Raw genomic sequence first — 24,505 nt, forward strand, 5'->3', positions numbered from 1 at the left:
TAAAATTTATAACTTTTTATTAACATTTACTATAAATATTATTGCAAATTGTACATTTTTAGTGTATAATTTTTAATGTTAATTTTCATTTTATTCTTAAATTTATAAAAATTGTTTGTTATAATATTATTGTAATTAACGAAGTTTATTTTTTTTTTATGACCTTTTCTGCATGTACATTGTGCATACGTTTCTAAATTTTTGCAAATCATTACTGAGCTGTATTTGTTGATAATTTTACGATTTTTTATTTGTTACTAAATTATTGAAGTATTACTCTTCTAAAATTTATCATTTTTATCATTTTTACGTATGTACATGCTACAAAAGTTTTTTAAATTATTATTATTCAACTTTATGTGTTTTAATTCTTAATTTTACAATTATTTATCAATTCAATTATTATTTTATCTATTGAAATTTATTATTTTTGCAACTTTATCATTGCAAAATTTTTTATGAATTACAGTTCTAGTCGATATTCTTACAGATACATTTAGGATATTACCTTCTGCAGAAGTTTTATTATCGTTCGAAGGTAATAGCTGCTTCGATCAAGCAGATTATCGCTTTACCTACTGAGAACAATAATTAAATTTGCACTAGTTGATAAACTTCTTAATTGTAGGTCAGTTTCCTGGCCTTGTCATACATTTTAATTGGGTCAAAAGGTATTGGAAGACTCCTCAATGTATTATGCTGAATCACTTTAATCGATACGTCTTTTTAAGACGTACAAAGAAAGTAAATTTCTATTTCCTCGATATTGAAGAAGCAAAGGATCTTTATGGGACCATTCTAGTCACCATTGAACATCAATGTAATGTAAATAGGTGTTAAATTCTTGTTTAGTATCCTATTTTCTTCTCTTTATTGCTTCTTCATCTTCTCTTGACATACAAATTCTTCCATCGACAACTACACAAATTATTTTGGTACAGTTGTAAAAATATTTTATCAGTTTTGAATTAAATTGGTAAATTTGCAGAAGGTATTTGGTGGTGTGAAGAGTACGACTATTCCTATTAGAACGCTAGTAATAAATCTAGGGGACTACCCCATGAAAAAATTCTAATTACGTCAATGGATGCACCCTCTGTTTCCTGCAAACGGTTTCATCCGGCAGTCTATTCATAAATGGAATAGGATATCTTACACCTAACTATTCAACGGAATTATGGTCTGTCTGGACCTAGAGGTAATTGCAAGGTTTGTTGAGAATTGGAAAATTGCTACGTTGAATAGAATTGTGCAAAGGTCTCTCGGGGCCCGTAGCTATTTACCGTTCTAATTGCGCTCTATCATCGATACACTGCGATAAGAATCGCTATATAGAAGTCATCAAGTAGACCCTTCGTTCGAACAGTGATAGGCTTTAAACTGGAACGAAAAAGAATATAATTATGACAAAATAATTAGTTTAAAATAAAAATAGTTTGTCTCAAAGATACAGAGTTAGTACAACCAATGTGAACGTACAACCAAGTCCTTAAATTCGTTAATAAAAAGAAGAATGTTTTCGAGATAAAGTCTTGTAGAGTGTTCCTCTCGGCGAGACACTTGAATGGGGCAAAATTGAAAGATGCAATTTCGTTTCTCGGCTAACTTCTAGCGTCGTGTTAGACGGTAAATCGTATTAGAGTATCCAGTTAATCCACAGTGTGTCCGCGATGACACGATACCCTGGTTTCTAGCACTTCGATTCGCCAGGAGAGAAGCAGCGTGTCATCAATGACGTAGATCGCCTTGGTATTGATTGTGTGACGTCATGAAGGCCTCCTACGCAACGAGCTCCAAATTCGCAAATTGTTTCAATACAAACTCAACAGAAAGAATTTTCATATCAGAGATTAGAAATATTAAACTCGAGTTTCATACTCAACGTCATATAAAGGCAGAGAAAGTCTCGTTCACGATTTTCCATTCACTATTTTTCCTTCTTCCTATAAGAAAGATAGATTTTTATGTGGTTTCCTAGCTTAAGGAATGCTTCATTAAACATGCAAATGCATCGCGGTATCAATCCTTCAACCTTCGTGTGGTAGAATTTCTTATGTTGTGCGATAAACGTAATTGCTATGTACATTTTTTGCCGCGTTCTTGCAAATTTACACGTTCTCCAATGACTTAAATTACTGGCGATTATAGGGAACACAATATTCGAAGAGTGGCGAACGATTTGTTCAGTGTGTAAGGTAATTCACGAAGCACGATGTCTGCTAAGCAATTTTACAAATGATTATTGCTTTTGTAATTCTTTCCTTTCTTTCTTCTTTCGCATTGTCTCTGTAGGTTCTTCTTACGTCGTTACAATCTTTATTTTCTAAGTCCTACATCCCTCTATCTCTAGGTGGCTCATATCAAGCACCTGAAAATAGATACAAAAGTATTAATTATCAAAACTGATAGATAAAATTAGGATTATGAGTGTGAGAGATTAATTCATGCTCCGGCAGAATACCGCAACGGAAGGACAAAAGAGAACACGCACCTGGGCCGACCTGCGAAGGACTTTCGAGGGATGAAAACCGATTCGTTGTTTTTTTTTATGGGGAGATGATCTTTCACCCCTTCATACCAGGTTCTTATGCTTTGTCCAACTTGTTGAAGTTCTTAGAGCAGGACCAGCTGCGGGACCTTTTGTTCCGCGGCGAACGAGTTCCCGTTCTCTGTATAGTCCACGTGCAACCTTGAATTTTGATCTTCCTTTTGCTATAAAAATTAAGCGCTCCAAGGCAGCGGTAATATTTGCAATGTAAAATTGTACATGAATTCGTAACTAATACCGATAAACAATTCAGAGATACCTATGCAATAAAATTTAGTATTTTGTGTTGATTAGATTGGAATGGAGTTGTAAATCAATGGAATATAATACTGTATGGTAAGTATTTTGAGGATTACATATTTTATGCAATCGCTTCTACACTCGACGCGGTTATTACAAAAATTATATTTTGAAACTCTCGCAATTTGCGTTACAAAATTACCAACTTTCAAGTGGAGATTAATGTATGATAAGTTAAAAAATATTTGAGTGCAAAAATGCGGGTACTTTCGAATCGTGAATCAATTTAGAGCATTTTGAAATTAAGATTTTTGTGATTATGCGATTTTGAAGATCGCGGAGTTTCTCCGATACCGAAGGAAAATAAAAATACCAGATAGCCGGGCAACGTGCAAGCCATATCTATAATTATCACGAAAGTTACGAACACTTTTGACAGAGCGAAGCCACCGCACGGTAAATATTTCATTGGAGAGAAACGTAAGAGGGTCATCGGGAGTAATTGGAGGAACAAGATCATGCAGTCCTTGAATAATCTACGTACACATATATACTACGTCTACATATATATACTCCGTGTAAGGGCTGCACGATCTTCCAGTATATTTCCTTCAACAACAATATTGATCTACAATGCTTGACTATTCCAGATTTCATACTCATCTAAATAAGGAAATGCAAATGGATATTACAGGTTCGAAGTGTTATTATTTATGAAATGATTTACCAAAGATTACGGATGAGTCACTGTTCTCGCGAGCAATCACTTTTAATTGAACGGAACTTCCTGGGATGGCCGTTTGCGTACATCAGATCGAAGAAAAAGAACCTGCGAGTGGAAGTTGGATAAGAAAAATCTTGGGAAAGCACGTACCATTTTATAACGACCTACCGTTTTCCTCCTTTCAAGGAACTTCTAGTTATCGTTATCTTAGATTGCGTTAATCTTGCATCAACCGGTGTTTCCTCCTACCGTTCACGTTGGACGTCAGTAATATTCATTCATAAATTTGTTAGCTTTTATTATTCACATCTCGTTCAATAATTCTTCAGTCACCTGTAATGATTCATTATTCATTATTCACTATTCATTAGCTTGATTTATATATTTTGAGATATAGGGACTTTGAGATTTGGGGATTTAGAAATTCTCAAGTTCCCAAATTTCCAAGTCCCAAAATCCCCTAACCTCTCAATTCCAAAACTCTCAAATCCCCGAACTCCTAACCTCCAAATCACCAAATCCCCAACGCCTAATTCCCCAAACCCCAAAATTCCAAACTCCCAATTCCCCAATTCGTAAACTTTCAAACAAATTTGTTCCGCCGTGCGAAAGGGTAATACGATTACGTCGGTGTTCAAAGCACAGCTGATGCCACGATCGATGCAATTTTGAGAACGAGGTAATTGATCGATCGATCCAAAGTTATTATTTCACCACAACGTGCCTCAAAGCGAATTAATCGATCAAGACCGGTTAAAAATTGTTTAAGCATGAAACATGGCTTTAATGGACAGTAACTAGTTTTATCATTACATCATTGCTGGTTTTTGCACGATTAAGATCATGGGTTAACCTATACTTAATCATTACAACTCCAATTATGCTAAAATACTAAAATCATACTCCATTTTCACGTTGACACCTTCGAGAAGAGCGGCTTTGTTCATATAAATCATCGTATTATACCGGCTCAGAACCGTTGCTCATTAAACTACGCCGTGAACATTAATTATCTATATAATATTAACATTTATTGATAACCAGGTGGCTGATAGACTAATCGATAACGTCTGGGGGTAGCATGAGCCACTTCACATGCATTTACGCGTATGCTGGTATAGATATGCATTGAAACTCTCGATGAACGTGTTTTATATACGACACAAAGCAGTCTGATCAAGTTACACGTACGTATATATACATATCATTACCTGTTCACTTGTTTTTTGTCATTAACAATTCAACGGTAGCAACTTTGTTGGCATTGTAAGTCATCACGGATCACAGCACATGAAATATCAAATACTGAGATTCGAATTTGTGTACTTCGTCTTTTCTCCCGCCAAAAATGTCTGCGTCAATAGGTCCACTGTGAGTTTCCCGCCAAATTTCAATCTGCAAACGCGTGCAATTCTAACATTCAGATAATTATATTAGGATCAGCTTATGACAGAATTAAGACAAGTTTAGTTAAAATAAATTAATATCAGGTTATGTTTTAATAGTTCTACTTAAACCTGAAGTATAATTTACCATAATTGCCAGGAGGAATAGACTCGAACGATTAAGTTACAGAGTGTATCATACTTCGATCGCTCAACGATGTATTATGGATGTCATTGATGCGTCGATAATTATCGAAAATATTTGTATAACAGTACGATGTAATGTGTTAAAAAGTGTTTGATTTTCTCCATACGGTGTTTTAGCTACCCATCACTGCGCAGAACACAATCCCGTACAGCGACAGACGAAAAGGAGGGACGGAGAAAGAGCCGACGACATGCGCCGGTCCTCGTTGCTTCACGTTTATAATGCGCGAAGCCCACGAACGGAGCGGAACGTTCGACGACGGTCATTCAGAGCTCGACCAGTGTGCTGCACGTTTCGTGGCTCCTCCACGTCCTTGTTGTTCTGTCGTGTTCACGGTTGCATCCGCCCTGTCTAAGTTGCTCGCGAGTGCCGAACCCGGGGATCGACGAGAAAAGGAGAACGATGCTCTGAGGGTGGACACCGTGTCGACGACGCTGGACTCTCCGGTGAATTTTCTTCCGTGATTCGTCGGCCAGTGACAAATTTCGCCGCTTCGTCTCGTTTACAACGAACCATCCACTTTCGCGGGATACAACTGTACTAGGTGAGTGATGCAATCCTTCGTTTTCATGCACGTGTGATGCTTCTCATCCGGCATTCGAGACGCGCTTAATTATTGACAATGTTGAATGAAAAGATCGAACGTGAACGATTGTAAACATCGAGATGATGGGATTAAGTAATCGGATGTTCGATAGGATCGAATCGATTCGATAATGTCATAAATTGTACTCGCGCGAGTCGCGATACCGTGCACGAGTTACATTTCAGGAAATCTTCACGTAATAATACATTGCGTTGATGCTTTTTCTTTAATAATTTATCGCTGCTGCGATTGATACGGAAATCGTGTCGAATTATGTGCTGATTCAGGTGTTCTGATGAAACGAAAATAACCTTATCTCTGCAGGTTCGTTTTTATAAATGATTCTGTTATTACATGGAGAGCTTGTTAAATAATTAGTCGATGATTATGTAGAATTGTAGGGTGAGCGTTGAACGAAAACTGGGTACAGAAAACCCGGTCGGCGACCCACGTGGCCTATTGATTTTCTTGCCCACCACGCCGCTACGTTCACGGTGGTGAAAACTGGCCTTTTCTCCAGCCGTTACCGTACCCTACAAATATTGCAATTGTTTCGATATGAAAATCATCGAACGCACAGTTTATTTTTCACCGAATCGCCACTTTTTATGTTAATATCATGCACAGAAAATAATTGAAGTAATGTATGTTTTTAATTTACTATTTTATTGTTTGATACGTTTAAGGGTGCTATGTACGTTAACGGTTATGTTTAGGGGGGACGATTCATCATTCTAGCGTTACAAAATACACTTTGTCCCTTATGGCAACGATTGGTCGCTTTCCTGCAAACGGATCGATAACACATTCCCGGCAAGGATTTGAAAACGTTAGTTACCTTTTGTGACAGGTATATCATGTCCTAGAATATCTGTGCGATTATCTACTAGCTATTGTATCGAAGATGTGGGTTCATTTTGACCCAGTTAACAGTATGTATGTCCTTACCTTCTTTATTAAATATTTAGCAATATTTAATTTCACTAAAATTTCAATTTAGACATTATTAAATATTCTTTTGAGTCTCTAAAATTTCAAATAAATTAACGTCTACTGTGCAATTAATTTTGTACCTGATGATTAGAAAATTCTTTTCCAAAATTATGAAAGTAACAATTGACTTTTATTTATGTTAGGTGAAGGGATTGACAAACCTTTGTAAATGTCTGAAGTACAGGTTTCGTTACCGTTAGACGGTGTGCAGAGACGTCGGTACGGGATCAATAAAAACTGACGTAATGTTCCAGGAAAGTTTCGGCAGTCTCGAACTCGTCGGAATTTCGTACACGTGCACAGGAATAACCTTTTTTACGGGGACCATCCTTTCTATATAGTTTTGTCGTCCACTATCTGTCTCAACTCGAACAGATAAAATGTAAAGATGTTTACATTAATACAAGGATTTATTTGCATACAAACTATCGTGATGAATAAATAATTAACGAGGCTTTTATTCATTTTTTAGCAACGCTGATATTTTTTATATTCCAAAAGAAGGACGAACCGATAAACATATGCAGCTACAAATTTCCTTTCTCTCGTTTAAAAATCCTCCTCGGTTTTTAATAACTCGCATGGTAAAGAAATATTGAACAGCATATGTAACAATTAACGGTAAAGAAATTTCTCTCATTAATATTCATTTTTTTACAGAGACAAATTGAAGGTTATCTTTAGTGATATGGAATCGCGTATTTAACGGACGATGATAACACTTTGACGTGTAGGATGTATTGACATGTAAGTTAAAGGAGTTAGGTTCATAGGCCTCCTTTGATCAGGGTGTCATTTATGAACCACAATTTATTTTAAAAATCACAGGTTCTGAAAATGCAAAGCTTTAAAGAATTCCAAAGTTCCAAAATTAAAAAGTTTTAAATGTCTATCCAAAATTAGCTCTCTACTATTAGGTCGGGACTCATACTTTGAGAATCTCTGCCTCAGATCGATCGTGATGATAACGCGAAAAAGAAGTTGAACGAATGAAGGAAAGTAGGCACAATGCATCCCCGCGTATATTGTGGTACGAAGACAGGTTTGAAGCAGTACGAGTGCCAGACTTGTCGCATTAGTAGCGCGAATTAAAGAGGGTCGCTAGCGAGTTCTCCTCAGTGTGCGTTCGAATATAAAACTATCGAAGATTTATCTCGATTAATTTTTAACATTAGAAGAATATACAAGAATCTTCTGTTCATTGGACTCCACACAAAATACACTTTCACGTTCATTTTGCTGATGGCAAAATTTTTGCACAACGCATTGTTTCGACCTCAGAACATGAGATGCGAAGAAATTGTATATCATATTACTGAAATGCAGCACTATGTATGATTGTGACACCGAGGCCCACGTGCGTATACTCGCTATGATTGCTCCTTTCGAGCTGGATGATCGATCGTGGATTTCAGAGGATATCGCTTGCGTTACGACTCAACAAGTAGTCAATCGTTTTGAAATATCTATTTGAGTGAATATATTTAATCTACGGAATACATTTACGGATATGTACGTTACGATAGCGAGACGCTGAATAAATACTGGTGGATTTATCGAATTTCAGCCTTATCGACACTATGAATTCTTCCAAATTTTCAGGAATTATCTCGAGTGATATCCTGTCTTTTTTATTTACAGTAGCAGAGATACTTTTTTATCGTTACCTGTAAATCCTTAAATGAGCACATTGGTAATTCTATCTATTTAGCTTTATGTTCAGATACGTATTTTTTAAATCAAGGAAATTATAGTATTTAGATATTCAATTACAAGATAAGAAAGTATTTCCAACCGTTCAACAATGTATATTTCGATAACGCCGGTAATTTACGCATCATTTATTCGTCATTGCTCTGTCGAAAGATCGTAACGCAAGAAACGACAAATTATGTTAAAATGAAGCAACGTCCGGATATATCTGAGACCGACGTAAAACATACGATTACTTGAAATTGAGTCACGGCAATAGCACAACAATTCTATCGACGCTAACGAAAGCTTTCAGTTGATCAGAACCTCTAATTCGTGAAAGTGTCTTTCGTTGTGTAAATGCAGAAAATTCGCTCGAAAACCTTACCGATCTCTTCTCCTCGTAAATCGGTCAGGTTACAAAATGCGCACCTCAGCCTAGTTGGATGTGATTACATCTGTTGCCCCATGTTGCGTGTAAATAGGAGCAGTACCGTCATCGTTCAGCCATTGCTCGATCGTCCTATCAATCGTGTTGTTGGATCTTAAATCTTGTTTACGTTTCTCCTTTGGAAAAGAGTATCCTTTGAACATTTACGACGACTTATGTTACGTGTTTCGAGCGTGTGCTATCGGTCGATAATTTCACGAGATCAATAGGACAGGATTATTGGAACAAGGATATTCAAGATGCGATACACGTACGGGACATTTGGTATGTGATAACATCATGGGGATTTAGATCGATTTTATTGTTGTACCAGTGAAATAACCTGCAATATCAAGATCAGTAAAGTCACAAATGGAAGACAATTTACTCTAAATGTTTCGCTTCGCAATTCGAACATTTTTATTCTGAATTTCACTGTTTTAAGAGTGTTACTCTTTGAAATGCGACTCATTCGGAGTTTGTTATTACGTATTCTACTGTTACTCGTCCGAATACAATTCATTTAAGGGCTACTCGTCTGGCTACTTGTTCTGGTGCTATTCACTCGAGTGCAATTTCCTCGAGTACTATTCATTCGAACGAACAGCACTCCAATTAGTAGCATTCGGATAAACAGAACTCGAATCAGTAGCATTGATAAGCACTCGAACAAGTATTAAGAAGAAGTTTAAGTCCGTTATATCTTCACCAACAGGAAAACAGCAGATAAAAGGATAGCTAGTTGAAAATTTTCCTCTTAATTGATCATGCTACCTTCGTTTTCACCCGTAAATGTTTCATGTTAATACCTTGTCTGACAGTGAGTTATCCGAGTCGTCAATCACGAAGCCTTGAGTGAAACCTTTGCTAAATGAAAAGTTCAAACGTAGACTCGTTAATGAAACTTGACCTGCATCGACCTATTACACCTTTCGTCACAGGTGTTTATTAATTATTATCATTCATAACATTTCCATTATGTTGCTGTCCATTTTGAAATGCAAACTATGGTCGTCCTCACATCCCTCATTTATCTTTGCCACTGGCGTAATTATGTGGCGGCGAATGACGATCTAATGCGGGGTGATATAACGCTTAGGGAATTTTGCGGGTTGTGATGCAATACGTAGAAAATCTGATACGTGGCAATATAACACGTGACAATGTAACGCGTGGTGATATAATTAATAGGGAATCTATTGTTTAGTAGGATATCTATTGTATGATATATAGCGGTGCTACAGCGTGTAGAGAATCTGATGCGTGGCGATATAACGCGTGGTGATGTATTCGCATTAGGAATCTAATGTGCGGCGGTACCACGCATAGAGAATTTAACGCGAGGCGATATAACGCGTGGTGGTACCACGCGTGGGAAATCTAATGCGTGGTAATACCACGCGTGGCGATATAATGCGTGGTGGTACCACGCGTGGGAAATCTAATGCGTGGTAATACCACGCGTAGGGAATTTAACGCGTGGTGGTACCACGCGTGGGAAATCTAATGCGTGGTAATACCACGCGTAGGGAATTTAATGCGTGGTGGTACCACGCGTAGGAAATTTAATGCGTGGTAATACCACGCGTGGCAATATAATGCGTGGTGATACCACGCGTGGGAAATCTAATGCGTGGTAATACCACGCGTAGGGAATTTAACGCGTGGCGATATAATGCGTGGTAGTACTACGCGTAGGAAATCTAATGCGTGGTAATACCACGCGTGGTAATATAACGCGTGGCGATATAACGCGTGGTGATACAATTCATACGGAATCCAACGCTCGGTGAAACAACGCGCAGAGAATTTAACGCGTGACATAACTCAAGCGGATACAGTCCGCAGAATCTACCGCGTGGTGATATAACGCATGGCGAATTTATCACGTGGAGAAGCGTAACAAATCCGGTAGCGCGTAGCAAATCATACGCGATACAATGTAGCAACAAGTGATTTAACACTCAACTGTTATACCAATGCTTTTTCCACGAATGAATCCTAGCTGTCAAAGCAGCAATAAATCACATGCAGCTCTTTTAGCATTAACATTCACCTGCTTCTCTCCAGATATTTAACCAGTTGGCATTCGTTATTAAGCAATTTGGAAATTTATGGAATCCGGTGGATAAGTGGCAGTTAACGAATCGGAGATTAAAGAACAGGTTTGCTACACGAACATGTGCACCAGGTGATAGAAAGGTGTGTATCAATATTCGTGGACACGATTGGTTGATACGATTCCTGGAATCGAAAGAGGGAGAGGTACTCCTTCGGGAACAACGATAGGCTCGATATTGTTGGACGACCAGTGTATCGGTAGCTATGGACGAAACGTGGATCTTTGTCAAATTGTGACGTGGTATGTGGATTAATTATGGCAAACGTAACCCTAACGTATAAAATGATTCAATGATTTTATAATATAGTAAGCTTGTGGGTTCAAAGTGCAATGTGAATGTTCTTTAATTTAATTCATGCAATTTCTACGATTACTGTGACGATGTAGTGTTCTGTACATTTGGTTTTTATTTGCGAACATATTCTAACAACATGATTTTATTGATTCAAATTTGGTACCATTATTGCATCAGATTTGATCTGTTACAGATTTCCTTCCATTCAGATTTGGTCCCATTTCAAACAATCCAGAACTCTCCTCACACGAACCACTCTGTCCACTCCTCACTCGAAACAAGATAGCAAGACAGCACAATAGTGGAATTTCTACAGCGACCATGAAATAATTCAAACGCCTCAAGAGCTTAAACATTAAAACTAATGTTTGTTCAATTATCGCAAATTCACGAAGAAAAACTCCCTCGGCCTTCAGATCGAATTTGCATTCAGAAACACGTGAGACAATCATTCATCAGAATTCTGAAAGAGAACGTAAATCTCTGTCTCTCCAAGGATTAGTTCGTTATTTATGTTCCACTTTCCTTATTTCGTAGCGATCGGTATCAGAGAATTAGGTGGGCAAGGTACAGATGCATATGTCCCTTCTTTCACCGATCACACGTAAAACGTGCACATACGTAACGCGATCGAACGTGACTTTGCGTCATTGCGAATTTTTTTCCGATCTGCACACTCCTTCCTCGAGATCGAAATCGACCAATGGGACTCGAGAACGTCGACACACGCCTTTCGATCGGTTCGCTGACTTTTACGATCGTTAATGATCGTTTACATACCGGATATTCTAGAAGTATGTACCGGATTCTGCGTTTCTTGATAGATTATTAATTATGTCTTGTCACTAGCGCCGTGTTCTTATTCGACGAAGAAGTCGAGTATCGTAGGAGTAGTTGTAGACGTAGAACCTTGATGTAGAAGATCGAAGAAGGCAGAAAAAATTTGAAGCAAGATCAAATCTTATAGAGTTTGTCTTACAAATAAACTACGTAGTATATTAATTACAAAAATCACACAAAATTTAAGTATCTCAGCTTCATAGTTTGAAGACAGAAAAAATTTGAAGCAAGATCAAATCTTATAGAGTTTGTCTTACAAATAAACTACGTGGTACATTAATTACAAAAATCATACAAAATTTAAGTATCTCAGCTTCATAGTTTGAAGACAGAAAAAATTTAAAGCAAGATCAAATCTTATAGAGTTTGTCTTACAAATAAACTACGTGGTATATTAATTACAAAAATCACACAAAATTTAAGTAACTTAGCTTCATAGTTTGTAGACCTTCAAATCAAAGAGTCCATGGTCTAACAAACTCACAATACAATTTTGTGTACATGTAATTTTTCAAGCTTCAATTAAATCGTACAACTTATAATATCGCTGAGTATTTCCCCTAAAAAAATGATGATCATGAATACAAGTTTGCTGTATATCAAAATATTCCCATTGAAAACGTGACTTGCCTTTCAGCAAAATATACGAAAGAATTGCTTTATCGTTTCGTTATCGAATGCCATCGGTCAAATTTCATTTTTCAGAGACGATTGCGAAAATCTTTTGTAACTCGATAAAAAAGTATCGAGATAATATATGTATATGTATATTATTGTGGTGTATACACTAGGGAATAGGGCGCAAAATAAATGAATTTCATTTGTCTTCTTATCGACGTGGTTGCCCACACTTTGTTACGAAATAAAAGCCTCTGAATCACCGAGGTTCTTCCTTCGCTAAGAAATGCATTATTCAGAGGCTCGATGGAAATTCCTACGAGAGAAGTCGAGCAAAACGACGATAACGAACGAGCATTTCTCTGTAATGAGGCTTTTATCTAATGAATTGAAGAAACACGATGTAAAAAACTACCAAAATATTCCGGCCTTGAACTCGTTGATATTTCGCCGATTCTCGTTTCGAGTTAACTTAATCAACAGGTGTTTTCGATTCGCGAGAAAGCGATTAGCGGATCATTGATAAAAATATTGCATCATAAACTTCAAGGTTCAAACTTTTTATAATTAAGTTGGATTTTTAAAACGTCTACAAAATGAAAAACTTGATAGCACTTTTCTGTTTTGAAAGTCATGTTTAGGCGTTCTGATAAAAGAAGATGATACGTGTAATATCGTACTAATTTCCATTTTTTAAATTTACATATAGGTCTTGCAAAGAAGACCTATATTTCCTTTACTAGTAATGATCTTATTTTTTAACACATTCAGAGGTTAACTTGTTACATGTATTTAACAGAATCATTTATAATTTGTAATATAAAACTATTTCAGAAATTTTAGACGTATGAAAGATAATTATGAAAAAAGTGTATAAAATAATTGGTTCGTGTTACAGGGAGGATGTCGAAGTCGGGTAGCATCAAAGATGGCGAGAAGGGGCCATACGACCCGGTTCCAATCACGGACAAACCGAACGACGAGATCAAACTCGAGGCGAAGATGTCCCTGTTGAACGGAATCACCGTGATCGTCGGCTCCATTATTGGTTCTGGCATATTCGTTAGCCCCACCGGGGTCCTCAAGTACACGGGAAGCGTGAATGCCAGCCTCCTAGTGTGGACAGCTTCCGGCATTTTCTCCACTGTACGTAAAACCCTGTTGCGCAATCGATTCCAGTCGTTGACCCTGCAAACAACTTCGTACTCTCCGGATTCTGCATGCCAGCTTTAATGAAATTCTTCGCTTCTACGTTAACTCATTTCCTTAGATATTAAGCTTTATACAATCAATTATATCAAGCACTATACAATTAATTGTATGTTATAATAATAGGTTTCAAACATGTTATGTAGACTCACTTCATAAACATATTGTAATCAGGATTCATTTTTGAGACATATTGAGACATTATTTGTTAGACATAATATGACTTGAAAGTATCTTTAAGTAACATTGTGTTGTAACAGTTTGAAGATCTAAGTTTGTTCATATTGGTTATAGAAACTCTTCATTCATATTCTTATTGTAAAATGAAGAGTTGTCAGCTATAGACATGTTCACTTTGGAAACATATTATACAAACTCTTTATTTAAATTCTTACTGTAAAATGAAGAGTTGCTAGCTACAAGAAAACATGTTTAATTTTGATGGATGTTATAGAAACTCTTTATTTATATTCTTACTGTAAAATGAAGAGATGCTAGCTACAAGAAAACATGTTTAATTTTGATGGATGTTATAGAAACTCTTTATTTAAATTCTTACTGTAAAATGAAGAGTTGCTAGCTACAAGAGAACATGTTTAATTTTGATGGATGTTATAGAAACTCTTTATTTAAATTTTTACTGTAAAATGAAGAGCTGCTAGCTACAAGAAAACATGTTTAATTTTTATGCATGTTATAGAAACTCTTTATTTAAATTCTTACTGTAAAATGAAGAGCTGCTAGCTACAAGAAAACATGTTTAATTTTGATGCATGTTATAGAAACTCTTTATTTAAATTCTTACTGTAAAATGAAGAGCTGCTAGTTATAAGGAAACATGTTCAATTGTGATACATGTTATAGAAACTCTCCATTCATATTCTTACTGTAAAATGAAGAGCTGCTAGCAATAAGGAAACATGAACAACTTTGGTACATGTTATACAGACTCCTCATTCATGTTTTTACTGTAAAATGAAGAGTTGCCAGCTATGAAGATATTCACTTTAGAAACAAGTTGTACAACTTCCAACACAATGTCATAACTTAAAAGTATCATAAAGTAATGATTGTATTACATCAATTTAAAGCTACAAACTTACTAAAAGCATCTGTATAAGCCTATCATCTACAATCATTTTTCAAAATGGCTGCCTTTTAGTTAACATAAGAGGTCCAAACCTAAAACACAATTTGATATTATATCAACATAGAGTTTAAAGTACAACAAGTTATGTTGCTCAGTTAAATTATAAATTGCAATATCAAATTGTACATTGCATAAAAGTTGTAATTGTTCACCGTGTATATTTTGAACGTATTTAAGCGAATCACAGTAATAAAGTGCGTTTTATGATCCAACAGGTAGGCGCATATTGTTACGCAGAGCTGGGATGTATGATCAGAAAGTCGGGCGCCGATTACGCGTATATCATGGAGACCTTCGGGCCTTTCCTGGCGTTCATCAGGCTCTGGGTTGAGTGTATGATAGTGCGACCTTGCAGCCAGGCCATCGTGGCCTTGACATTCAGCGTCTACGTACTGAAGCCGGTGTTCCCAGACTGCACGCCACCGGACGATGCCACGAGGATACTCGCTGCGTGCTGCATCTGTGAGTGCATTACATTCGTTAGAAATTCCTTTATTCCCCTACCATAATTGCGTTTCGTTCCGTTTAGAGATTATCCGGCGAATTAAATTTCATTCAGGAGCAACGTCCAATAATAGCAGAAAATAGGCGTTCAGAAGACACCTCTTTGAGAGACAAGAATAAAAATAGGAGGGAAAATAATTCGATTAGACCGTTATGAATGACGACGAACGACCTTTCAATTAAGGTTCTTGGAACACCACGAAAATCTGATGGTCCGATTAAATGAATCAATTAAACGATATCAAGCTTAAGTTTCGTGAGAATCTTGGTCCTCTCGTAATTCAATTTTAGTTCATTCTGCGTATATAAAAGATCAAGATTCTTCAGACGTCTGATTCATGATAGAATTAAAATTAGATCCACAATTTTCTACAATGTTGAATCTCAAAGTTTTACTAGTTGTACAAAGGTGTTTGTATAAAATTTATAGACAGTATTTATAACAACGTTCCAGTGGACTTAATCGCCCCATAAATTCCCTCCGCAAATAAAAAACCGGAGTACCCCGATTCTTGCAGCGGGTTTAAATCGTTCGTCAAGGTTTTAAGCACCTTGCAAACATTCCAGAAATATTCTCGATCTCTCTAGAATTCTTCAGCGTGGGTTCGCCAATATTCTAATGGTCCACAGGATTCTATTCACTTTGTCCTTGGACATAGCTCGTTTTTCATTCTCTTTTTTATGGAAGAAAATCCGACTTCCTTCCCCTATTGTCGCAAATGAAAAACGTGGCTCAGGTTCTTCGAGAAGCTTCATTTAATACCATCTTGAGCAATTTGTAATTTCTTCAATAATGACTTGGAGACAACAGTTTGGATATCTCATAGCAACCGCAGAGATATAATAAACCCCTGAGGAACTTGTAAGACAAAATTAATTGTTCAAAATTCAGTTGATACTTCAGTAATAATCTTCTGTATAATTTGTAAAACACAATGTGTAAATTTAGATCCATGTTTGGCCCAGTTTTTATAATAGGCTTAAATATTTAGTATTTTATATTAAATCTAAATTTCTCCAGCGAAGTGTTTCAAGTTACAACTTCCTGAAGCAGGTAATTTAAAAGGAATTCGCAGTTACGTTCATTAAAATTCTAACAACATTCCATTCGTTTCTAACAGAGCAAAAACCAAGGATATGTGGATCGACTCGATCCCGCAACACGAGCGGAAAAAGCGTATTTTTCGGGAATCCCTTTCTTCGCTGGAAAATACCGCAGAGAAGCAAGATATCGTGTTTCTGTGGTCGCCGTTGGTCTTCCGCTTCAGTGTCCGATCCCGTGCATCGTATCAGTTTACAAAATTGTAGATAGTAGAATTACTGTGCTATGTTTTCATGGTGTAGATGATTGGAATTGTGGAGACGGATTTAGGACTTAGGCTCTGGAAGTTTGGGATTTTGGAATTAGGGGTTTGGGGATTTGGGGTGTTGGGTAGTGGAGAATTTCTAGTTTAAAGAATTTTACATTTTTCAAATTCCCATCGCTTCAAATTCCCAGCGCCCCAAATTCCCATCGCTCCAAATTCCCAGCGCCCCAAATTCCCATCGCTCCAAATTCCCATCGCTCCAAATTCCCATCGCTCCAAATTCCCAGCACCCCAAATTCCCAGCACCCCAAATTCCCATCGCTCCGAATTCCCATATTTCCAAATTCCCATCGCTCCAAATTCCCAGCGCCCCAAATTCCCATCGCTCCGAATTCCCATATTTCCAAATTCCCATCGCTCCAAATTCCCATCGCTCCAAATTCCCAGCGCCCCAAATTCCCATCGCTCCGAATTCCCATATTTCCAAATTCCCATCGCTCCGAATTCCCATCGCTCCAAATTCCCAGCGCCCCAAATTCTCATCTCTCCAAATTCCCATCGCTCCAAATTCCCACATCCCCCAATTCCCACACCCTCCAATTCCCACACCCCCCAAATTACTAATTTCTCAAATTGCCATCTCCCCGAATTCCCATCTTCCCAAATTCCAGCGCCCCGAATTCCCACATCCCCAAATTACTAATTTCCCAAATTCCCATCTCTCCAAATTCCCATCTCCCCAAATTCTCACACCCCCAAATTCCCATCTCCCTAAATACCCACACCCCCAAATCTTCCACTGTCACCAATCTAAAATCATCACCACATCCCAACCTTGAAAAATATCAAGCAACATTAAAACCGTCCTCCTAAAAAAGTTTCCATAAAATTCACTCCACGATGAATTATTAATTTATTCATTCATTCCACGTATTATCCGCAACCATCTGTTCGATAAGTTAGATTCCTCATTACTAATCTTCTTAAAATTCTATTTTTCTCCCCGCACGTTCTTCGTACTCAATCCAAGTCCCACTTCGTAAAACTCCACGACTATTTCGCGTTTACATGAAGTCTACTAACGTTTCGATAGAAGAATTTTCCGAGCATCACACTTTCCAAGGAAACGAGGCACTCCACGGAATCGAAACGTTCCGTTTAATTTCCGATGAATCGTTCACGGAAGCACGAGCAAGGCTTCCTGTCTGTAAGAACAAAATGAAAGCCCGACACTTTCATCTCGCGAGTAGAATGGATTCTTCTAAAGTAATTAAGCGACTAACGGAGCTAACTTCTGCTATATATTTTACGTTCAACGTTATTCTTTTGGTGAAGCTTCTCTGATTGATATTTGCTGTTTCAACAGATTTTTTCAGGACAAGTTGATTCCTCTTTTGAAAGGAAAGGTTTTAAGCAGTTAGGTTAGATAAATCGATTTAGTTCTGTTGCTTGTCGTTCCTGATTTAGTTTCGTTTATTGATATAAGTCTTGAGTGTAGAGTTGATGATGATGTGTGGAAATGTTTGTTTAATGTGGTGATGAGAAAATTGGAAGAATGAGTTTCCAGTGATGGAGATCAATAATTATTGTACCGAGGGAAATCATGTGGTTGTGGGTATATGAGATGTTTGATTGGTTCTGAGAATTTGTTTATGGTTTGGTGTGCTTCAGTTTTGTTAATTACTTGGAAACATGATTCTAGAGATAGGAAATTTTTGGTTGAGCAATTTGGGGATTTGGGATTTGGGGATTTGGGGATTTAGAGATTTGGAGGTTTAGGGATTTAGGGATGTGATGATTTGGAGATGTGGAGATTTGGAGGTTTAGGGATTTGGGGATGTGAGGGTTTAGAGGTTTAGAGATTTGGAGATGTGGAGATTTGGAGGTTTAGGGATTTGGGGATGTGAGGATTTGGAGATTTAGGGATTTGGGGATGTGAGGATTTGGAAATTTAGGAATTTGAAGATGTGGAGATTTGGGGATGCGAGGATTTGGAGATTTAAAGATTTGGGAATGTGGAGATATGGAGATGTAGAGATTTGGGAATGTGGAGTTTTTACAGTTGTGAGGATTTGGGATTTTAGGGATTTGAGTATAGAATTTGTGGACTTAGAAGTTTACTGATATGAGATTGCTAGAATTGTGGATTTGAGAATTTAGGTATGTGAAGATATAAGAATTTCTGAATTTACTGAAATAATCAAACTAATGATATAATGCCACTGATAACTTAGTTTACTGATACAAAACTTTGTGAATTCCAGAATTTGAAGATGTGGTGTATATTTGAACATTCGATGATCTCCCTTAAAAGCCATCTATCTATGCCCTCTCCAGGCTCTCCCTAAACTAAGGTCCTTCCCAGGATCTCCCACAGCTCTCCACAAATTTTCTCTTCATCAGAATACAAAATTTCTCTCCGTCACGATGAAAAATTCGTGCGATATTGGTGTTGAATATCGTTGAAAGCCAGTGTAGATTAGCGAATTTGATCGAGTCGGCGTCGCGGAGTCTCGAGGAGGCAGTGCTCTCGAGTGAAAAGAGACCGCGGTAGCAATCACGTCCCATTGCGATTAAATGTAATCTTCTAATAATGTGTCAACTGGCAGCCACAACAGCATAATTCGCCAAAGGGGGGCTCCCGGGGAGAGGCAAAATGAAGAGCAGAATAGAGATCGAAAGAAGACAGGCGAGAGGAACGGGATGGAAACGAAAGAGAAGGAAGCACAGAGTATATGCAATGGAGTTCTCGCGATATTCTTCGAGATGTTGCATCAGTCGACAGTTTTTTACTTTTCTTCGACGTTCGCTAACGAATCTGCCAAGGACAGCCTGGCCAGACAGTCGAATCTCGTTCCTTCATCAAAACCTTTCATTATACTTTCAAAATTCATTAATTTCTTGCGAAAAATGGATCTCAAAAAAGAGTAGACTTAAAGTCTAGAAGCGGTGAAATTAAAATAGAATTATTGTTAAACTTTGTAAGCTATTTTTTATACTGATGCGAACACTTTTGTACTGATGTAAACTTTTTGAAATTGGCGCCAAACTATAGGCAATAAGTCTAAGCAATGATATTAAAGTAAAATTGTTAAACTTTGTAAGTAATTTCTTGTACTGATGCAAACACTTTTTCTACGAATGTAAACTTTTTGAAATTGGCGCCAAACTATAAGCAATAATATTAAAACCGAACTATTAAACTTTGTAAGCAATTTCTTATTCTAATGCAAACACTTTTTCTACGAATGTAAACATTTTAAAATTGGCGCCAAATTGAAAAAGTTACCTAACAAGTTTGCGATTAATTACCTCGTTAATTGAGATCCAGAATTTCAAGGTTCACTTTAAACACTGTAAGCGTGTATAACGGAGTCATTATAGTGGGGCAGAGCAGAAACGCAAAATATACGGCAGATTGCGTCAGAAATTTTCGACATCGTTCATGAAAGCAATTGGTTAACAATTGACACAACAATGTTGACAGCTGCTTAAATTGCGTTTGTGTTAATCTGACTATAAGAACGGGTAAAAATAAAGAACGGCTGTGAAGATTGTAGAAAACATATTAGGTATCGATCCTTAAGGATGCTACCTTGGCTCGGTTGGATAAATCGTTGGCAAGGTAGCAGGTCGATAACCATCCAGGTTGTATAGCACCCTCAGTCGTCATGGTTCGTTGGACTGGTGCCAGTTAGTCTGAAACGTTGAGGCTACCGTATGCAACCGGTTACCTGAATTAAAATGTTGGTAAACGTTAGTGTTATCGATCTGCCTGTTGTGGTTTGGAAATGACCGATACCTGATACGATGATAGGAAGGCTGGGACATCCGATGGTCTTTTATTAAAATAAAAGAATATGTTGTAGAAATTATTTTGTAATATTTAGGTAGTTTAGGGCTGGTCAGAATGTGTTGAAGGGTGGTGAGGCATGAGTTAGGACATGTAGACATTAATTTTAGATACTTTAGGGTTTTAGTTATGTATGAATTGTTACACTTTCAAGTTTGTAGATTTTGGAATTTATATTTGTAAGTTTAGAGGTCTGCAAGTTTATACATTTATATGTTTGTACATTTATATATTTATACATTTATATATTTATACATTTATGTATTTATACATTTATACATTTATGTATTTATACATTTATGTATTTATGCATTTATATATTTATACATTTATATATTTATACATTTATATATTTATACATTTATATATTTGTATATTTATACATTTATGCATTTATATATTCATATATTTATATATATTTAAATGTACATACATTTATGAACAATTTTTAATGAAATTTTTAATGAATATTTATATTTATATATTCATATTAAATATTCATAAATTTACTAGTTTACCAAATGACCAATTAACAAATGTACAAACCATAAATACAAAAAACATAATTAGTACAAATGCCTCTCATAATCTCGTAACCAAGTAGCAAGGTAAATAAAGCGTTATCAGCACAGTGCCGGCAGAGTAAAATATTGACTCTAATCTCGTAATATATATTGAATTAATTACCGCAACTGAACGATGCTAATTACAAGATGTAAGATCTGCTCGGTATCGCAATTAACATTCGTTAACCTTTCGGTATCACGGTGACCGAAATAAAATATACGGGAAAGTTTAATTGATAGTCGCGTGCCATCGTTGCGTGTCACCTGAACGAGAATGACACTCGAATGATCTAATCTATCTTGTCCGGGAAGGAATGACAAACGCGATCACGTTGATAGGTTTCCCCGGCTCATTCCAGCGGCTAATGAATCTAATTAACTTGTGCGTACATTGATTAGTCTTGGTTTCTTAACTTATAATCATTTTTCTTATTATATTCATTCACTAGTCACTTATTATATTCGTTCACTATTCACTTATTATATTCATTCACTATTCACTTATTATATTCATTCTAACTTTACATTATTTATTATTAGTTGAGCAATTAATTTAATTAGAACATGTAGACTGATAATTATATTAAATAGTTATTCTTGATTTTTACTGATTCTGTACGTCGTATATTGCTGACATAGTTAACTCCGACAATTTAGTGTAAAAATTAATTAATAGATTTTGTTGACGCGTTTGTCTAGGCATCTTGGCGTTCATCAACTGCTGGGACGTAAAATGGGCGACGAGGGTGCAAGACATCTTCACGTACGCGAAACTACTCGCGCTCTTCATCATCATTTTCACCGGAGCTTACCAGCTGTTCACCGGTGAGTTTAACTTCTACATTTTCACCTTCATCAACAATTTTATACCTGCACATTATCTAGCTTTCTAAACTAAATACATTATTATTTAAAGATAAACCAGGAACATTATAATTTAAAGATGAATTGTGAACATTATTATTCAGAGATGAACTATGAAAATTACTATTTAAAAATGATATAGATACATTTACACACATCAACCTATATAAAAGTCTACTAAGCTAAAGAATTAGATTTCCAGATAACAGTACATTAAATCTCCCTCGTGAGTAACCACAACAAGGGGTTAATTAAAGCATGCGGGTGGCCACACAGGTCACTGCACCCCAATAGCTGCTGATACTCCTTGATATTTATAAAATATTATTCTTGTCAAATGTTCCTAACACTCGAGCGTATGTTTTAAAAAATTCTTGCTCGAAGGACAAAAAGAACTTTCTCTTCCGTGTAAATGTTTCTTGTCCAAGTTGTCGATCATCGAAATATAAGATTGTTTCTGCCATGTCATTTTTACTAGACCCGACAAAGAAAGCGTGGAACTAAACGTTTTATAGATCGAAGGTCCGAGAGATATTAATGGTGGTCGATCGCCTTTGATGTCGAAAGTTATTTCACGTTTTTATACACAGTACGTGAGTGTTTTTCGACAAGTTCTAGGTTTCTAATCTGCTTTTTGATCTTGCTCGATTTTCACCATGGAAAATTGATTTCTTGATGGGTTATTTATAGTTCGAATAAATCAGAGTCACTTCAGTTTATTTCAAATTGAAGTTTAAGTACTTGTTGTTTATTGAGATTGAAATTATTTCTTGTAAAAATGAAGGCAACTTCTATAAAGTTTAAGAAATTACTTGTTTTTTATTGAAATTGATATTGAAATTATTTTTTGTAAAGTTAAAAACAACTTCTATAAAGTTTAAGAAATTACTTGTTGCTTATTGAAATTAAAATAGAAATTATTTTTTGTGCAGATAAAAACAACTCCTATAAAGTTTAAGAAATTACTTGCTGCTTATTGAAATTAAAATAGAAATTATTTTTTGTCCAAATAAAAACAACTTCCATAAAGTTTAAGAAATCACTTGTTGCTTATTGAAATTAAAATAGAAATTATTTTGTGTAAAGATAAAAAAAACAACCTAACTCAGAACAGAAAGTTTCAAAGTTTTCCGATTCGCTCCTATAACACAGTATGAATAAAAAATGTAATTTTCAAATGGACCGAGATCGAATTTACGGAGAAGAAATGGTAAAGTGAATTCCAGTTAGTTTTCTGTGTCAAGTGTCCCTGGTGTTTATTAGAAAGGCAATGAAAACGTCTCGTGCAAGAACGAGGAAGCTCGCGTTATAATGTTTCACCACCCACGCCCACCCTTGAAGCAGTATAAGACTGTTAGGCGTCTTTTCACTTGCCGGACGAGACAATTTGCCCAATCAAAAAGGTGGGTTAAAGACGCTGGCGATTTGAAGTGTGTACGATGTTCGTACACACCGAGGAATCGCTTGAATTGACCTATTCAATCGTTCAAATGCCTCTCTTCTTCTGCTGAGCTTCGACGTGAGAACCATTTTTTAATACATTCATGTGACGGACTAATGCAAGTCTAGTAAGCGACTTTTTTTAATGTTGATATTCAAGTTTTTAGATTTTTAGGTTGCTGTACTCATAGATCTCTAGGTACCTAGTTAGTTACTTTCCCAGATTTATGGATTCTTGGATTTATGTGTTCTTGGATCTCTAGATTTTTAGGTTTCTATACTTTGAGATCACTAAATATTTAGATTTCTATGTTCTTAAATTTCTACATCCACAAAGTCCTATATCTTCAAGTCTGTATATTTTACATTCTTACATTGCTAAACCCTTAAATTTCTACAGCCACAGAGTCCTATACCTTCAAGTCTGTATATTTTACATTCTTACATTGCTAAATCCTTAAATTTCTACATCCACAGAGTCCTATATCTTCAAGTCTGTATATTTTACATTCTTACATTGCTAAATCCTTAAATTTCTACATCCACAGAGTCCTATACCTTCAAGTCTGTATATTTTACATTCTTACATTGCTAAACCCTTAAATTTCTACATCCACGGAGTCCTATACCTTCAAGTCTGTATATTTTACATTCTTACATTGCTAAATCCTTAAATTTCTACATCCACAGAGTCCTATACCTTCAAGTCTGTATATTTTACATTCTTACATTGCCAAACCCTTAAATTTCTACATCCACAAAGTCCTACACCTTCAAGTCTGTATATTTTACATTCTTATACATCTATAAAATCTTATACTATTAAGTCTACATATCAAACTTTTTCACCTTCCTAAATTTCCTTACATAAATAATTAACAGAAACCCGTATACACGAAATTATCTCCGTCAGCACGAACGAGTTTCACAA

General features: G+C 36.3%; 1 protein-coding gene and 1 long non-coding RNA gene across 16 annotated transcripts in view; one reads left to right on the forward strand and one right to left on the reverse strand.

Moving 5' to 3' along the window:
• Window positions 1–101: 101 nt before the first annotated feature.
• Window positions 102–8,936, reverse strand: LOC105661964 (uncharacterized). Of its 9 annotated transcripts, none has more exons than XR_013040320.1 (10): window positions 8,809–8,936; window positions 6,846–7,041; window positions 5,046–6,224; window positions 4,724–4,907; window positions 3,681–3,845; window positions 3,516–3,617; window positions 3,333–3,451; window positions 2,492–2,712; window positions 1,480–2,368; window positions 102–1,380 (listed from the first exon to the last, which is right to left on the reverse strand). It is a non-coding gene; the product is annotated as an uncharacterized LOC105661964 (long non-coding RNA). The 9 variants fall into 9 exon arrangements; XR_013040321.1 differs by having other exon boundaries at window positions 1,480–1,943; window positions 2,033–2,368; window positions 2,492–3,451; XR_013040325.1 differs by having other exon boundaries at window positions 102–918; window positions 1,080–1,380; window positions 2,492–3,451.
• The window catches only part of LOC100877013 (Y+L amino acid transporter 2), a 24,273-nt gene continuing 5,278 nt past the window's right edge, over window positions 5,511–24,505 (forward strand). For 2 of the 7 annotated variants that reach the window (XM_012280954.2, XM_012280958.2), the window contains exons 1-4: window positions 8,953–9,091; window positions 13,580–13,827; window positions 15,256–15,502; window positions 21,970–22,095. In XM_012280954.2, coding sequence (XP_012136344.1) covers window positions 9,067–9,091; window positions 13,580–13,827; window positions 15,256–15,502; window positions 21,970–22,095 — 646 coding nt within the window. In that variant the 5' untranslated portion in view covers window positions 8,953–9,066. Of the gene's footprint in view, window positions 5,650–6,934; window positions 7,067–7,156; window positions 7,269–7,344; window positions 7,432–8,952; window positions 9,092–10,876; window positions 11,169–11,792; window positions 12,018–13,579; window positions 13,828–15,255; window positions 15,503–21,969; window positions 22,096–24,505 lie in introns of those variants that run through there. The other 5 variants (XM_076538996.1, XM_076538993.1, XM_076538994.1 and 2 more) reach the window with 5 other exon arrangements.

Source organism: Megachile rotundata, chromosome 13 (genome assembly GCF_050947335.1).
Source record: "Megachile rotundata isolate GNS110a chromosome 13, iyMegRotu1, whole genome shotgun sequence".
Classification (NCBI taxonomy): Eukaryota; Metazoa; Arthropoda; class Insecta; order Hymenoptera; family Megachilidae; genus Megachile; species Megachile rotundata.